We start from the raw sequence: 19106 nt of genomic DNA on the forward strand, positions 1-19106 counted from the left end.
TAGAGACGGGGTTTCACCATGTTGACCAGGATGGTCTCGATCTCTTGACCTCGTGATCCACCCGCCTCGGCCTCCCAAAGTGCTGGGATTACAGGCTTGAGCCACCGTGCCCGGCCTAAAATAACCATTTTTATATTGTCCCTAGTAAATCCCTTTACTGCAATTCAAATTGAGAACAAATTTGTAGGTAGCATTGGCATTTACAATATTTTATTAATGTGACAATAGGACAATTGCAATCCAATTCTAAAAATGCATTTCAGGCCAATTTTCAGGTTAAAATTGTATATTCATTATTTTGCTCTGTGGAGATATTTTTAAAAACGTGTAGTGATCTCAACTGTCATTTTCTTCTGGTTTCATACTGGGTGCTTTTGATGGTAAAGTAATTGGAACTCAAAATGTTGCTTGCTACCTAGAAACTTTTGTCAGAAAAAAATTTTCTTAAAAAATTGGGAGTTGAGAAGAGAAAATAATTAACATTAGTATTCATTGCTAATTATTCTTACTATTGCTAATATTTTACCCATGTTCTTTCCCTCATATAAAATTTTAAAAATTGAGTTGGTTCCCTTTCTGTATGTAGGTGCTCAAAATAATAGCTGCAAGATGAAAAAGTAGATGAGTGCAGCGTGAAGAAGATAAATGTGATGTGCAGATTGACTGGGTCTGTGAACGCAGACAGAGCAACACTCCCAGCCCTCGCCGTCACCAGCAAGCAGTGCCAACTACTGTCAAAGTGGCTACAAAATGCTGCAATAAGCTGTGGCTTATGAACTCAGTTTCATCACTTTCTAGCTCTAGTCCATGATTTTCCAATTGTACACTTATATCAAAGTGACTACATAGATGTATATTGTTTTTCCTTAACTTTTTCATTATTAACTTTAGCAGAGAAATAATTTAAGGCGATGTTCTCAATTTACAGTGTACTTGGTGCCTGAATATCATTCTAACACTTACTGAATATAATTTTCAGAAAGTAGAAAGTTGTACTTTGTGTACTTTAACATTCTGACACATGTCAAAAGACTGTCTTTTAGTCACTGGCTTTTGGTCTATGCAGTTTCTACTCCAAATTCTTTGTCTGCCTTACTCACTGTTGGCCATATTTGGAGACTATTCTTGTACTACACTGTAAAGGTTGGAAATGAAGTAAATAAAATAATACATTAAATAGCAGAATTGATACAAAATTAATCCAAACAGTTGTAGGAAGTCAATTTAAAGAAAAAGAACTTTCATGCCAAGTCATGACTGTAATATTTTTGTTTTTCTGAGACAAGGTCTCACTCTGTCACCCAGGCTGGAGAGCAGTGGCAAGATCATAGCTCATTGCAGTCTTGACCTCCCAGGTTCAAGTGATCCTTCCACTTCAGCCTCCAGAGTAGCTGGGACTACAGGCACATGCCACCATGTCTGGCTAATTTATTTTATTTTTTATAGAAATGGAGTCTCCCTGTGCTGTCCAGGCTGGTCTCAAACTCCTGGGCTCAAGTGATTCTCCCACCTCAGCCTCCCAAAGTGCTTGGATTACAGGTGGCAGCCACCATGCCCAGCCTGAATATAATATTAACAAAATAGTTTTCAAATATTTTAAATACCAGAACCCTTGTCTTAAAAGATAAGCTCATTCAGAGACCCAGTATGTATAACAGATAAGACAGATCTCATCTGGCTAACAAGACAGTAGTAAAGAGTAAAAGTCTGTGCACTTGGAATGTAAAGTGCTTGCTCCCTTCCTCTCTCCAGTCACACACACACACACACACACACACACACACACACACACAAGCATGCATATATGTGTGTATACTATCAAGGTCTATAGAACTAGAATCCAAGAAACACTGCTTAAAAATAATTATATTGCTGGGTGTAGTGGTGCATGCCTGTACCACCAGCTACTGGGGAGGCAGAGGTGGGAAAATCACTTGAGCCTAGGAGTTCAAGGTTACAGCGAGCTATGATCACACCACTGTACTTCAGGCTGGTGTGATCATAGTTCACTTTTGAGCTTTTTTCTTTCTGAGAGGTGGGATACCACCACCTCTCAGAAAGAAAAATCATTATATTAACATATACAAAGAAAGAATGGATTCAAATTTTAGAAGGTTGTTAGCCATGGAAGCATCAAATAGTGTCCAGAGGTGAAGGTGGCTCATTCCAATACTACCTAGGAGGATGGCTTTAGCCAAAAAAAAAAAAGTCAAGACTTCCCATCTCACGAGCAAGGTCTTTCCTATTATGGAGATGTATGCAATATGCTGCATTTAACAGACTTTCAATCTTTCACCCTTTTGCAAAACTATTCCTACTGTGAAGTGGATTATCTTAGCCTGATGCTTTTATTTGTTGGGTTTATTTAAGTTCCTTTGTTCTGATTGTGTGCCTACCAGGCAACTAAGCATTCTAGATTCCATGGGTAATAATGAATGAGAGTTCTTACTGCTATTAGACTTCCTAAGCAAGTTTTCCAATATGGAAAAACAGCCTGTTATATGAACACAGTTACAATTGGCCCTCCATATCCACGGCTTCCACTTTCAACATACTGTGGATAGAAAATATTTTTTTAAAAGATGGTAGTGCTGGTACTAAACATGTACAGACTTTTTTTGGGGGTCATTATTCCCTAAATAATATAATATAACAACTATTTACATAGCATTTACATTCTATTAGGTTTTATAAGCAATCTAGAAATGATTTAAAGTATCTGGGAGGATATGTATAAGTTATATGTAAATACTACACCATTTTATATAAGGGACTTGAAAACGTATGGATTTTGGTATCTTTGGTGGAGGAGGGTACTGGATGGAATTAATCCCCCATGTATACCTCAGGACAACTATATTCCATTCCATGTTACTGTTAGATTTTCCACTGGAAATAAATCCACATGCTGCTTGTTTCTACACTGGCCCTGTGAGCCTGGGCTATATGAGTTCACCACTGAAGGGTGAAGCTGTTCTCAGATGAACCTCTGGGCCACGGTACATTCACAAAATTCACAAACACCATCTTGTGCAGCCTCTTGGTAAACATACTGGCAACACACCCTGATGGTTCCACTGGCCAAATGAGGCTGTTTTTTCCAAGTTGAGCTTTTAACATTTTCTGCGGACAGAAAAGCTAGACTCTGTCATTTGTCCCTCAAAGTGAGTATACCTTAACTGATAAATTAAGCACTGAAATTCCCTTCTGAAAGTCCCTTTCCCCCATGCCCAGTTCTTCCAAGGACCCTCTGTCACATTCCTATGTCTGTAACTTTCTACTGAGGATAGTGCCATCATTAATCTTGGTGGCGTCAACATCCACACAGATGAACCATTTGATAACAATTCTTGAAAGAACAGTTTAAACACATGTCTCTATATTCTCATTTCCTGTATTCTCTTGAGCTCATATCAATGAGACATTTGTCTTCAACACTACATGGAAACCAGTGTTGTCAATAGTCCTCCCACTAACCTTGGCATTCGCAAATCCAATGGTCAATCTTGGTCCTCTCATCACTCCTGCTTTTGACAAGATTTGATGTAGTTTATAATTTTTTTTCTTCTTTAAGCATTTTTTCTTGGCTTGGCCTCTGTGACACCAGATTCCTGGTTTACTTCCTACCTCACTGGCATGCTCTCAGTTTCCTTTGCTAGTTCCTCTTTCCTTGTTTGACTCTACATGTTACCGTGTCTCAGGAATTCATCTTTTTAACCTCTTCTCTTTTTCAAACATACACCCACTCCCTAGATACTCTCATCTAGTCTATGGCTTTAAATACAATCAATACACTGATGACTGTGAATTTATATCTCTAGCCTCACCTTTCTCCTGAGATCCAGATGCATATTTGCAATCGCTGATTTGGCACTTTTAATTGAGTATCCAATATGCACTTCAGACATAACATACCCAAAGCAAAACTCTTGATTTTCCTGAACCACTTAGTGTTTCCTCTTGTCTTCCCCTAACAGGCTCAGCTATCATCTTTGATTTCTATCTTCCTCTCATACCACATATCCTCTCTACTAGCAAATCTTGTTGACTCTACTTTCAAAATTTCACCCAATCTGACTCCTTTTCATTATCTCTGTCACTACCACCAGGCCTCAGCTTGCATTATTAAACTCACCTCCTTTACTGGTCTATTTCCATGCTTGTCCTTTACTATGTGCATTTTACATAGTAGTAGCAGCAGTGATATCTTTAAAACATAAATCACATCACATGATAAATTCCAATGCTTCCCTTCATACTTTGTTCTTATCTGGACTCAGGCTCTTTGCAATCCAGGCCCTACCTACCTTTCTAAAGTCACTCTTTCCATCCCTTACTCTGTTTTCAGTCACAATGGCCTTGCTGCCAAGACACTCAAGCTCATTCCCACCTTGGGGCCTTGGGACTAGTTATTCTCTCTGCGTGGAATGCTCTTCCTCTAGATATCTGCATGGCTCCCTCCTTCACTTAATTCAGGTCTCTGCTGAAACGTCACTACTAGTAAGAGGCCTTTTTGGACTACCCTATCTATAATTCCTCACAGCTCCTCGTCTATACCCTTCGATTGCTTATCTGCTTTGTTTTTTCGGCACAGCACTTGTCACAAACTGAAAGTTGTTTCCTTATTTATTAACTATTACCTTCACTAGACTTTACTCCCCATGAGGCCAGGGACTTTGCCTACATTTTTTTTCACAGCTATATCCCACACTACAGAAGAATGTTTGGCTACAAGGTGCTCAATACATTTGTGATAATCTATTGACCGACTGACTAAATAGATTTAATAAATGAGTGAATATAGTTCTTCAACCTATAAGAAGATGGCCAAGAATTCTCTTTCTTCTTCATGGACCTTCTTTTTAAAGTATCCATACTGGATTTAAACTTGTTATCATTTGCCTAGTTTTATTTTGCCACAACTTTTCCACATGTTGTTGGTTTGTGAGAAGATTCTGTCTGCTCAGTCACTATCAGTGCTCACTGATACCAGATGCTAGTCTGATATCAGAGTGGTCTCTTATTTGGGGGTGAAGACACTACAGTGGGAATCTGAGTATGCCAAACTTCTAGCTGGGCCAGATGTCACCTGACACTTCTTCATCACACTGGCCTGGCCTGAGAACTGCCCAGTATACTGGTAGGGAATGCTGGAGGGCTGGCAGCAGTGAGCACAGAAACTGAAGCAACCCAAGGGAAATCAAAGCAAATCATTTTATTAGCAGGTCCCTGCCCTAAGTTTATAGATTTTGTCATAAAGTTATATGCTATTTATTAGGACTGATAAAGCAGAACTAGAAAATATGCCAGAAACTCTTAAAATTGCACATAAATATAACCAGGTGCATATATGACATATGCCAATGAGCTTAATCTAGAGTTAGTTAATAAAATTTCAATCTTACCTGTTATACATAAGGCGTTTGAAATCTTGAAATAAAGTATCTTTATTTTTGTCAATAAAACCAATGACAGAATAGCTAAAAGGGGAAAAAATCACAGAAAACATGTATTATTTATCAAGCAAGAGCCACATTTAAGCTTTTCTAGGAGGCAACAAGCCTTTCCACTGTTAATTATGCAATCAATAATCTAAAAGTTGGTATTGTTCACCTTGTTCTGTATTAAAGGACACCAAATTTACCTACTAATAGAAGGGACTTTGTTTCTATTCTTCAAAAGGAGAGCAAGCATCAGTACTATTACTATGATTAAGATGATAATTTCCTACTGGTTTATTGCTTACCTCAAGAAGATGACTTTTTAAAAGATAGCTGTATTTATCATCCAGCATTCCTAAGATAAAAGCAAAACAGCAACATACAGGAACTAACAGTCTCATCCGTAGGGAGGTCAAGTGACTTGCCTAAGGTTCACTCAATGTTCAGGGTAGGATAAAAGAATCCAAGAAGAACTGCAAAGGATGGTAAGAATTGGATAAGCAGAGGAGAAAAAGGCAGGCAGATCACACAGGGAAACAGATCAATCAAATGAAGTGACGAAAGCAGGCACATGCATTGCGTTCTGCAGAGAGAGTGAGGAGGCCAGTAGAGATGGTTTGGAGGAAAAGAGACGAGTAAGGTCTTGAAAGTCCAGCTAAGATTGCAGTTGGTAAGAAGAGTGGGAATAGAAGCTGTACTACTCCAGTGACTGGCATGGACTCTAGGAGGCGTCAATTCAGTGTTGGGGTTATACAAGTCATTGGAGACTCTGGATGATTAAGACAGAGGCTAGGAGATTAGGCAAATCAGAACTTTAGACACAGCTACACCTTACAGTTCTGCTCTTGTGCCTGTTTTCTCCCTTGACAATCACATCAGTGTAGGCAATTTCCAGATCTCTGACCTGGATTCCTTGCCTTACAGATTAACCCTGCAAGAAAGTTCCTTCAGGCTGTGCTGCCCAGGGGTACTTTAAAGGTACGACATCCAATATTATTTCCTTGCCTGCCCTGACCTAGGTCTTCTTAGTATCTTCAAGTCACTTTTGACTGAATCTTTGTGATTTGATCTCAAGCTCCTCTTCCAAATATTTCTAATTCTCTGTGCTACAAAAAAGGTTACACTCCCATCAAATGGACCTAGTTGCTATTTCCTGAATATTTTTTAGCATCCTTCCCACTTCTTCCTATAAAAATAATTCCTAGCATTCAAAGATCAGCATCAGCCTTCCTGGGTTTATCACACAAATACTGGAAGTATTTCCTAATTCTAAATTCCAACAACACTTGCTATTACTCATACAGCAATTATTTTAGACCGTTTATTGTATACATGTATATAAATGTGTCTGTGTGTATATACCTGTGTTTACATGTATATAAATAAGAACACATACAACCACACACGTATGTAATGCATGTATGTATGTATGTATCTATCTTACATGGCAAGCTATTTGTGGGCAGGGACCATATCTTATGAAGTATTGAGCACATAGAAGATACTCAGTAAAAATCCAGAAAAGGATTGAAGAGTTTAAGGAGAGAAGAGGAAGTCTGAGGCACTGAATATCCCTCAAAAGCGTTAGTTGAAGTTCTAGACTAGGAGTCTAGAAGCCTAGTTATTGTCTCAGTTCTTCTGTAAATTTGCTACATGACATTGAGTAAGAACTTTACTCATTCTGCATAAGTTTCTTCATCTGTAAAACCAAGTGGCTGGTTTAAGTAATCTCTAAAGCCTCTACCCAGCTCTGCATTTGTGCCATTCTCAGTTGTATGAAAGCACCCTGCAAGTGAGGCTTGGATTTTTAGTGGGAGATATTTGTATGGTACTGGATCTTCCCTCTTCAGCATTATGGAACCTGGGAATGGGACCAGAAAAAGTGGAAAATGGTGCCATTCTATCACTAATGGTTAGTTTGACAGATGGTGTGATAATTTTGAGCCATATTATTTTATGGCTCTAGAATTTTAATTTAAATCAGGAACAGCTATTAAAATTTCTTCAAACATCTTTTCAGCATTTATAGAGAAGATCATTTACTTTTTTTTTGTTTAATATCTTCCTACAATGGATTACATGTAAAGAATTCTTAACATAAAAAATAAGAAAAAGAGTTCTTTAAACAACAAGATGAAGAGCAGTGGTCAGTGGACAGCAAAGGCACAATAAATATAGTAGGCTAGGAAATGCAGCCCCAACAAAACTTCCACATCAAATTCCCTGTAACCTGGAAATGTTACCTTATATTGTAAAATATGTGATTAATGATCTTGAGAGGAGAAGCTCATCCCATATTATTCGAATGGGCCCTACATGCCATGTCAAATGACACTTTAAGAGAGTGGCTGGGCTCGGTAGCTCATGCCCATAATCCTAGCACTTTCAGAGGCTGAGGCAGGAGGATCATTTGAGGTCAGGAGTTCGAGACCAGCCTGGTCAACATGGTGAAACCCCGCCTCTACTAAAAATACAAAAATTAGCCAGGCGTGGTGGTGTGCACCTATAATTCCAGCTACTCAGGAGGCTGAGGTGGGAGAATTGCTTGGGCCCGGGAAGCGGAGGTTGCAGTGAGCTGAGATCGCACTACTGTACTCCAGCCTGGGTGACAGAGCGAGACTTCATCTCAAAACTATTACCCAACTATTTGTAGATCTTCATATATAGGAGTAATTCCCACCTAAGGGCCTTTTTATGCCTACTATTTCTTCTACTTGGAAAGCTTTCTGTTCTCCCACCCCTCTTCCTAATTCATTCCCCTGACTAACCCTCTTTTACTTTTGGAACTCAATTTGGATATCACTTCCTCCAGGAAGACCTCTCTATGCCCCTCTCTGTAGGTTGATTATTCCTCCTTACTGCTCCTATAACTGCTTCTGCTTCTCTAGCTTAACAGCTTCCATTCTTCATTATAGTGACCGTTGATGGCTGTACCTGCCTATTCACCACTAAACTGTTGGCTTCTTCAGGGCAAGGACAATCTTATCCGTCTTTCTAACCCAGTTCTTAATATACTTCCATGATTTATTGACCTACCAGCTGATTCTTACTGAATACCAACCATGCCAGGAACTGTACATGGGCAAACAGTGTGTGCTCAATAAATGGTTGAAAGCAAGGAATGAATGAAGTTATGCCATTTTCTAAGTTGAACAAATTAAAATATGTTGACATATCAAATGACTGAAATGAATGCATGCAAATGAATATAAAACCAATTCACATTTTTCCTGGTTATATTTTCTAAAGTGAGGCGGCATGCAAATCATGGTAGGTACCAATGTAAGATACTCACACTACATCGCCTGCATAATGTCGAATTCGAAAATCTCGATCAAACTCCAGAATTTTGTCTGAGGCACAGAGCTAAGAAATGAAGAAGGAGATTATTTTGAAAACAGACACTTTTACTTTCCTAAAAATATATTCCAACTTAATATGAAATGATGACAATATCACAAATTATGATATCACATTGTGTGGGTCTTGATTTAAAAATATGGTTTATGTATTAAATAGTAACGACTGAACGTTCAGGAGTCGGGGGCTAGGGGAGGGATAGCATTAGGAGAAATATCTAATGTAGATGACGGGTTGATGGTTGCAGCAAAATACCGTGGCACATATATACCCATGTAACAAACTGCACATTCTGCACATGTATCCCAGAACTAAAAGTGTAATTTAAAAAAAAAAAAGAGAGAGAAAGAAACAAAGAAAGAAAGGAGGGAGGGAGAGAGGGAGGCAGGGAGGGAGGGAGGGAGGGAGGGAGTGGAAAAAATATAAAAAACAAGACTGAACTTTCACCAGAAATCCACATAGCTAGACTATATTTCCTAACCACTCTTACAGATGAATATGACCAAGTAACCAAGTTCTGGGCAATGGAAGTAAAGTGTGGTTGTTCTAGGCCCAAACTGGTAAAAAGTGAATGATCCCCCTCTGTGCTTTCTTCTCTCCTCCCAGTAGCTGGATGCAGAGGATAGTCCCTAAGGCGTGGAATAGTCAGAAGATAGAAGTTTGGGTCCCTGAGAGAGACATAGACTTACTTCTACTATCTTATGACACTTTAATCTTGGCTACAGGCTGGGCACGATGGCTCAGGCCTATAATCCCAGCACTTTGGGAGGCTGAGATGGGCGGATCGCTTGAGCCCAGTAGTTCAAGACCAGCTTGGGCAACATGGTGAAATCCCATCTCTACTAAAAATACCAAAATTAGTTAGGCATGGTGGCGTGCATCTGTAGTCCCAGCTACTAGAGAGGCTGAGATGGGAGAATCACCTTCCACCTGAGCGTGGAAGGCAGAGACTGCAGTGAGCCAACATCGGGGCACTGCACTCCAGCCTGGGTGACAGAGCAAGACCCTTTCTCAAAAACAAAATGAAACCAAACAAAATTAAGCTACTACTATCTTCATGTAGCCCAGCCTACCCTGACTGATACAGTTTCTTTCTCCTACGAGGTCCACTTCAGGAGGACTGTACTGAAGACTGACAAACTGTTAGGCACACACATCTTATTCAGTCCTCACTGCTGACATCTAAGATATAACGATCTCTCTTTTACACACATGGAAACTGAGGCTCAAAGAGGTTAAGCGATTGGCCCAAGATCACATAGCTAGTAAGTGGTACTGGGAAGGACTCCTGGAATCGAATGTAACATCTGTGCTCTCTTACGTACACAGAGGCCTGGCTCATCTGTCTGCTAAGCTGAGACTCCAGTTAGGTCTATCGCTTCATAGAAGATAAATCTTCTGCAGCCCTTTCTCACTGAAGAGAAACAATTTATGGGAAGGCAGTTTTTATATGGCTGTGGAGATCTCTATGACTTTCTACAATCTTTCTTGTTACAGGAGCACCTAGACTTTGTCTGTCCTCTGAAGAATCACTTGGAATCTTACAGCTTTTTTTTTTGAGACGGAGTTTCGCTCTTGTTACCCAGGCTGGAGTGCAATGGCGCGATCTCGGCTCACCGCAACCTCTGCCTCCTGGGTTCAGGCAATTCTCCTGCCTCAGCCTCGTGAGTAGCTGGGATTACAGGCATGCGTCACCATGCCCAGCTAATGTTTTGTATTTTTAGTAGAGACGGGGTTTCACCATGTTGACCAGGGTGGTCTTGATCTCTTTGACCTCGTGATCCACCCGCCTCGGCCTCCCAAAGTGCTGGGATTACAGGCGTGAGCTGCCGTGCCCGGCCCGGAATCTTACAGCTTCTTTAACAGGCATCTAAGAGTCCACAGAAGTTTTCCTGGGAAATATACAAAAACCACTTAGGTTCTAAGGTTTGATAACAAATAATCTCAACCTGAAGGGCGTGTTCAATTAATTTGACAAGTGAATAATTATAGGAAATTAGAGTCAAACCTCCAAGGTTCAAACCTTGGCTCTACCATCTACTCACTGACTTCTTTAATAGTTACTTATCTCAGAGAGTTGTTCTGAGGGAGGATTAAATGAACTATGGAGAACAAAGCGGGTACCATACAGAGAAGTCTCCAAAATACTTAATTCCCCTTTCCTGCCCTCTCTCTGATTAACCCCTTTTACAAAACCTTTTTCTTCATAAAACCTCTCAAGGAAAAGGACCCAAGAGATGTCTACACTAATGGAACATTCTTACATTTGGATGCTGCAAAGTCGCAACTGATTGAACACAGAAGGTTTTAGATTTTTCTTTACCTTTTTTGGTAATAACAGTCATGTATTTATCATTTAACTTTTTATATTAATAATAGTTTAAATAACAATTTTATGCCTGTCTCTCCATAGTAACTTTGATGTGGAAGAAACAATGTAGTCCCTAAATGAAATAACTGTTACAAGATAGAAAACTCTAATTTAACATGCTAGTAAGTTTAGCTAATCAGTAACCAGTAGCAAAGGATGATATCCAGCTCAACACATAGAATAATAGTATATGTAAGAAACAGTTCACAGTGATTAAAATATTTTGATAATTTGATCATTTCTTTTCTTTGTTAGGTAAAAATCCAAAAGAAGAACACATTTTAAAAATCTCTATCTCAAAGAAATAACAGGTATTCAAACTGGAAAACAGAAGTCAAATAATTTCTATTCACTGATAACTTGATCGAATACCTAGAAAACCCTTAAGACTCTTCCAAAAGACTCCAAGACTTGATAAGCAACTTCAGTAAAGTTTCAGGATATAAAATCAATGTACAAAAATGAATAAGCATTTCTATACACCACCAATAACACTGAAGCTGAAAACCAAATCAAAAATCCAATCCCATTTACAATATTCACACATACGCAAAAAAGAAAACCCTAGGAACACATTTAAACAGGGAAGTGAAAGATCTGTACAAGGAGAACTATAAAACATGGATTAAAGAAGTCATAGATGACATAAAAAAATGGAAAAACATACAATGCTCATGGATTGGAAGAATCAATGTCATTAAAATGCCCATACTGCCCAAAGCAATCTACAAATTCAATGCAATTCCTACCAAATTACCGTCATTTTTCACAGAATGAGAAAAACAATCCTAAAATTCACACAGAACCAAAAAAGAGCCCAAATAGCCAAAGCAATTCTAAGCAAAATGAACAAAACTGGAAGCATCACATTACCCTGACTTAAAAATTATACTATAAGGCTATTGTAACCAAGACAGCATGGTACTGATTAAAANAAAAAAAAAAAAAAAAAAGATATATAGATCAATGGAACACAACCGAGAGCCCAGAAATAAAGCTGTATTCCTATAATCAACTGATCTTTGACAAAGCTGACAAAAATAAACAATGGAGAAAGGATACGGTATTCACTAAATGGTAATGGGAAAAATAGCTAGCCATATGCCAAAGAATGAAATTGGACCCTGTCTCTCACCATACACAAAAAATAAGATGAATTAAAAACTTAAATGTAAAACCTGAAGCTACAAAAACTCTAGAAGAAAGCCTAGGAAAACTGATCTGGACATTGGCATAGGCAAAGAATTTATGACTAAGACCTCAAAAACAAATGCAGCAAAAACAACTGAGACTTAATTAAACTAAAAAGTTTCTGCACAGCAAAAGAAATAACGAACAGGGTAAACACACAACCTACATAATGGTAGAAAATATTTGTAAATTATGTCTACAACAAAGGACTAATATTTAGACTCTACAAGGAACTCAAATACCTAAATAACAACAACAACAAAAAATCACATAACCCCATTAAAAAGCAGGCAAAGAACATGAACAGGTATGTTTCAAAAGAAGACATATAAACAGCCAACAAATATATGAAAAAATGTTCAACATCACTAGTTATCAGAGAAATACAAATTAAAACCATAATAAGACATCATTTTATGTCAGTCAGAATGGCTATTATTAAAAATATCAAAAACAGATGGCATGGATGTGGAGAAAAGGAAATGTAAACATTTCTTTTACATGGTACTATCATTTGACCTAGCAATTCTATTACCAGGTATAACAAAAAGACATCTGTACTCGTATGTTTACCACAACATCATTCACAATAGCAAAGTCATAGAATCAATCTAAGTGTCTATCAACAAATGACTGGAGAGAAAGAAAATGTGATATACATATACATAAGGAATACTATGCAGCCACAAAAAATAATGAAATCATGTCCTTTACAGTAACAGGGATGGAGGTGGAGGCCATTATCCTAGGTGAAGTAATGTATGTCTTCGCTTATAAGTGGTAGCTAAACAATGGGTATGCATGAACATAAAGACAGAAATAAGACACTGGGGACTCCAAAAGCAGGGGAGTGGGGGTTGAAAAATTACATGTTGGGTACAATGTTCATTATTTGGGTGATAGGTATGCTAGAGGCCCAAAGCTTACTATTATGCAGTACGCAATATATCCACGTAACAAACCTGAACATGTGCCCCCCAGATCTAAAATAATATAAACAAACAAACAAACAAATAATCACTATCTCAGTACTTGTCATGGGGATACCAAAAGAAAGAGCTATTTGGTCTGAAAGTTGGGAAACCTGTGCTCCCAGAAGTTTGAAAAAGGAAAAAAAAAACCCTTCTTCACAGATAAACTACTGTTTAGCATTTCATGTCAAATCAGTAGCAAATGTTTAAAAGTAACATGTATAGTTACTCTTAAGAATGACATGGCTGGGCACGGTGGCTCATGCCTATAATCCCAGCACTTGAGGAGGCCAAGGTGGGCAGATGACCTGAGGTCAGGAGTTCAAGACCAGCCTGGTCATTATGGTGAAACTCCATCTCTACAGAAATATAAAAATTAGCAGGGCATGATGGCGGGTGCCTATATTCCCAGCTACTCAGGGGGCTGAGGCAGGAGAATGGCTTGAATCTAGGAGGTGGAGGTTGCAGTGAGCCAAGATCACACCATTGCACTCCAGCCTAGGTGACAGAGTAAGATTCCATCTCAANAAAAAAAAAAAAAAAAAAAGAATGATATTATATTTCAAAATATTTGGTTGACTCATTTAATTCATGTATATAAATGGCCATGGTAGAAGATATCAAAATGAGGTGGATTTGATTTCTCATGTGAGACTCATAGCTAATTTAAATGAAAATTTAAATAAAACTTATTTGATATGATTGTGAACAATTCAAGTTTACAAACACTGTCTACCTCCTGGTAGGCACAGTGCTAAGTGAGTCTCCAAAACCTGAGCTGTGATTATAAAGGGCATTTATAAACTATCCCTCAAAAATAGGACATTTGCCTACGTAATCATACCATCCTTAAAAGTATTACTCTAAATTATTTAGGTGACTTCTAACTTTGCAAAACTCTGTCCCCAGCACCTAGGATTGTACCTGGAAGATGAGAGGCACTTATTAGGTATTTGTGGTGCAAATGGGGAATGACTGAAGGAGTACCTGTAACCCAGAATCCTAATATGAAAGAGCAGACTGTAGTATCTGAAAGCCAACTTGTAGCAGGGTTACAATCAATCCTCAGTAACAGACTATCGAGAGTATTTTAGAAAAAACTGGCCTTAAATAAATATTAGCTAGTAATCTATTTCTTGGTGATTTGGGCTTTAGCTAGTTAATTGTGGAATTTCCCTGTTCTGATTACATAATTTCAAAGAAGACAAAGTTAGAAAATAGACTTTATTCATGCTAAAAAATGGCAGTGTGTCATAGATTTATACAGAACTGTGGAGAAGCAGAAATGTTTGCCCCATTTTTCTGTGGATGTGAAGGAGCAGGGCCTGTTTTCCCTTTAGCTAATGGTTGCTAGACAAGACCAGGTATAGAGAAGTCTCAGGGGCAATGATGATGTGCTCCCCTTCTAACACAAATTTCTTGAACAAATCCTAATGGCAAACACATTCCATGCGAATATGTCTATATCAGCACAAAGGTCTGATAATCACAATTGCCACCAATTACTATGGAGAGTTAAAAGGACAGCCATTTATTTAATGAATAAGTTTCTCTGTAATAACCAGAATTACAACTAGAATCTCTCTGTTTTCAAGAAAGTCACACAGTCTGAAGAAGTATGGCAGAGCACACAACACATTTTGTTACTGAGGATTACAGTAAAAAGTCAAGGACAAAAGCTATTTTCCATGCCAGAATTATCAGATGCAGGAGTAAAATTCTAGCACATGAACAAGGACTCTGCATCTATTGGTTATAAATGACATCACGCTTTCTAAAGAACCATGATCATTTTTGCCATTTCTACCAAATTGTATAGTCTGGAGCTCCCTCTCCTGGATTAACATGATTTTATACATTTCTTCATACTATAAACCAGAGAGGCAGAATTTATCCACAGCAATATATCATTTAATGGAGGTTTGTGACTTTTCTTTCTTATTTAAGGGTACATTCTTTTAGCCTAACATATAAAGTCATTTAACTCCATCAAACAATAAGGAGAATTTCACAGATAAAAGGGAGAAGAAGGTGTCATTAAACACATTACCTTTCGGCTGGAAAAATGACCATGTTTGCCCAATTTACTGTTAAGTGCTTCAAGGAACATTTCATCGGTGACTTTGCCGACATTCATGCAAGCGTCATCGAGGATTGCAATGATCCCTTTGTGCTGTTGCTCCACAAGATCAACAATGATCTGATTGTTGAAGTAGTCAATCTGTAGGACACAGCAAAGAGGCAATTCTGAAGAGAACAGTGACCAGGCCAGGTCAAACCCTGATGCTCCTATTTGTATCAGGAGATTAGGTAACTACTTTGGTATCAAATGTGTGAATAACATTAAAGAAGTCTTACATTAAAACGAGTACACAATCTAACAGAGGTTTATTTTTAAATTTCTTTGTTAACTTTCCAACATGAAACACATTATCTGAGATTAGCATAGCCCAAGGCAAAAATAACAAGGTAGACACCATTTCTCCCATTACAAATTCATTTTAATCCTGCCTCCAGATCCCACACCCAACCCTACCCCTTCATACCAATCTGCCTGCCATTAACCATAAGGCCCGCCTTCCACAAAGGGCCAACAAATAACCTTAAAGTATTATCTGATATACTACTTGATAATAAAGTTAAGGTACGACAGAGAACTTGCATTTTTAGTTATATGGCCCTGAATGACTAAAATCCAAAAGAGCATTTCTTTCTGTTTCCCCAAAGTTAAAAAGCTTATTCAAAAATTCTACTGAACTATGACATTTTTCTAGGAATAATATAAATAATTTAACTCTGAGAAATAAGTGTCTATAAAAGATAAGAAAAAGCTTTTCCTTTACTTCCATAAGCTGAATGAAGTTATAAATAACTTCTGGCTTTTCAGCAACTATATATATATATATGTACACACACACACACACACACACACACACACACACACAGAGGTTTGTTGAAAAATCCTCTGCCACACCCACCTGTTTATTTTGATAGCCTACAATGCACCTATCACCACACACGGAGGGCACACACAGGCCCAACTCAGGCAAGCTGCACATCACAAAGAGGGGCAGTTTATTATCACACAGTTTAATAGTGTGTGTTGCTATGTCCCATCTTATGCAGGAGTTACCTAAACTGAGCATTGTCTCCATTACCTTCTGTAAGGTCTATACACTCATAGTAGACTGCTAAAGTGACTCATGTATTCCCATAACATGCTTTAAAATCCACGAATTTATGCCAGTTATTTGTACCTGGCTTTTAGCTCCATTTCTAGTCTTGCATGTTCTCTTTTGTATTTTATGGACTGAAACCTGCAAAGTGGGTAGTTTTTACTTTTTTTAAAATACTTTTCTGATTTGTCTAAATTACAGCTTCTCAATTAGGGGGACTTTTGCCCACCAGGGAACATCTGCCAATGTCAGGAGACACTTCTAGTCAAAATGGGGTAGGGGTGCTACTGGCATTTGGTGAGTGGAGGCCAGAGATGCTGCTAAATATCCTACAATGTGAGAACAGCCTCCACAACAAAGAATTTCAGTGGTACAGAGGTGAAGCAGAGCAGGTCTAAATATTTACTTTCATTATGGGTATTTATTACATTTCTAATTAGGGAGAAAAATTATTTCCATCTTTGGAAAAAATCCTAAAAATACTCAAAAAGCAGGAGCTCTATATTAATAACTGACATCTTAGCCTTTGGGACTATGAAACTAAAGACCAAGTCTTTTGTCCCAGGGACTAAAGCATGACCTTCCCTAAAATTCCAATTATATTACTAAAAGCTGTTGGTCTTTGCTGAAGATTCTGGTAACTTTTAGTTTATAAGTTTAACACGGCTTCAAACATTGCTTAAACCAGTGGTTTTCAAACTAAATTCTTCCAGCAACTTAGCATTCCCATGAGGTTTCCTAAGGGATACAGGGAGTCAGACGAACTGTGATGGGGTAGCTTAGGGACATGAGGCTCTGGCCTCTCATTCCCACTACAAATACAACAGCTTTGTGCTTGAGTGTCAGGTTCTCAACAGCTAAAATGATTCACAAACTACAGCATCAAAAGCTTGCAAAAGTGAATGTCTCAGAGAGATAACCAGATATTATGAACCTCCTGGTGGAAGTTCACACAGTCTATGAAATGGACTGTGGAAAAAAACTGATCCCGAATCCAGTCAAGACTCTAGATCTAACAGACAATATACAGGACATACAAGAAACAGAGAAACTTATTAAATGGCACCTGAGGAATGCAATTAGCAAAATCCAGACTGTGGGAATCTCCAGGGAACAAATGACTCATTCTCTTCAACACAAGGTTGCAAAGAGAGATCATTCTCTTCCACAAAAGATTGCAAAGAAAAAAAGAAAGATGAAGGAGAAAATCTACAGATATGCAAGAAACCTATCAATCAATCACAATGTAAGAAACTTATTTGGATCCAAATTCAAACTGCAAAACAACAACTAGAAGACAACTGAGGAAATATGAAATATGAATACTGACTGGATATTTTATGATATTAGGGAATTTTTGTTAATGTTTTAGATATGATAATGGTATTATGATTATGGTTTTTGTAAAACTCTATCTTTTAGAGAAATATATGGAAATATTTACTGAATAGGTATCCAATTGAATAGATGAAATAATGTGATATCTGAAATTTGCTTCAAAATAATCTGGGAGCAGGTGGGTATGGTACAGATGACATAAGACTGGCAATTTACTGGTAAGTGTTAAAGCTAGGTGTTGGGTATATAGGGCTTACTGTACAATAGTCTCTCTTTTTAATGTGTGTTTAAAATTTTCCACAATAAAAAATCTTTTAAAAAGAATCACTATATTTAGAAGTTTGGGGTTTTACCCAGAATAGAGATTTTAATCGTGGGGGGTTCTGGCATGTAGTAACTGTTATCTTGGGGTTAGCCTTCTGCTCCCTCTAGGACAAATATTTCTTGGTTTATTTAGCTAAAAGTTTTTACATTTCAGGATTCTTGATTCTTTTTGAGATGTTTGGAATAGTCTACCGCAATATTTACTCTGTTGCCAATTATGCCTGTGAAATTTGATATTCTGATTGTTAAAGGATATTTTTGACTAGTACCTTGGAATCACATCTGAATAACAAGTTTCATGATTAAATTTGCTTTTAAAAATCCAAACTTCAGTTATACTGTGTATTATTCAACAGATTCATTTGTAGAAAGCTTCATATAAACTTAATTGAATTGAATTACATTTTAATTGTATTATGAGAGTTCACTATTTAAATCAAACTATAGATAATTCTTATATAAAGTAATTCTTTGGTTTATTTGTAAATAGGTAAAATTTATGCCAATACACTTGAGCAACATTTTTATGATATTCTAATGTTTAACACATGATGGAAGGCAAAGATACAATTTAAGGCAGGAAAACTATTTTTTATATCATTGTCTCTTTATTTCAGAATGAGAGGAAACAGAAAATAGGAAGGTAGGAAGGAGGAAAAGTCATTTAAATAAAGCATTTCAAATAATTTTTTTGCTGCTATTATGTTGGATAACAAAAAACAAATATTATCTCTAATTCTCTGGCAAGAGGATGAATAATTTTATAAACTCAAACTATAGAAACTCAAAAGTTTTTGTGTTTTTCAAGTTTATTCTCAAAATTCCTTAAAAATACAAACTTATAAGAAAAATTACTACATCTCATTTTCTATCATAAGCAGGAGGTCTAATCACAGGAAATTTAAAAACCAAACAAGTCATGCCTTTTAGCTAT

At 37.6% G+C, this 19106-nt stretch overlaps 1 protein-coding gene across 6 annotated transcripts in view; it reads right to left on the reverse strand.

Moving 5' to 3' along the window:
• The window catches only part of MYO1D (myosin ID), a 362631-nt gene that overhangs the window by 231241 nt on the left and 112284 nt on the right, over positions 1 to 19106 (reverse strand). For 5 of the 6 annotated variants that reach the window (XM_017542198.2, XM_017542195.2, XM_037743342.1 and 2 more), the window contains exons 11-13: positions 15385 to 15555; positions 8737 to 8807; positions 5406 to 5480 (exon numbers count right to left, since the gene is read on the reverse strand). In XM_017542198.2, coding sequence (XP_017397687.1) covers positions 5406 to 5480; positions 8737 to 8807; positions 15385 to 15555 — 317 coding nt within the window. Of the gene's footprint in view, positions 1 to 5405; positions 5481 to 5746; positions 5915 to 8736; positions 8808 to 15384; positions 15556 to 19106 lie in introns of all 6 variants that reach the window. The other variant, XR_001829185.2, reaches the window with a different exon arrangement.

Source organism: Cebus imitator, unplaced genomic scaffold (genome assembly GCF_001604975.1).
Source record: "Cebus imitator isolate Cc_AM_T3 unplaced genomic scaffold, Cebus_imitator-1.0 Scaffold140, whole genome shotgun sequence".
In the NCBI taxonomy this organism is placed as follows: domain Eukaryota; kingdom Metazoa; phylum Chordata; class Mammalia; order Primates; family Cebidae; genus Cebus; species Cebus imitator.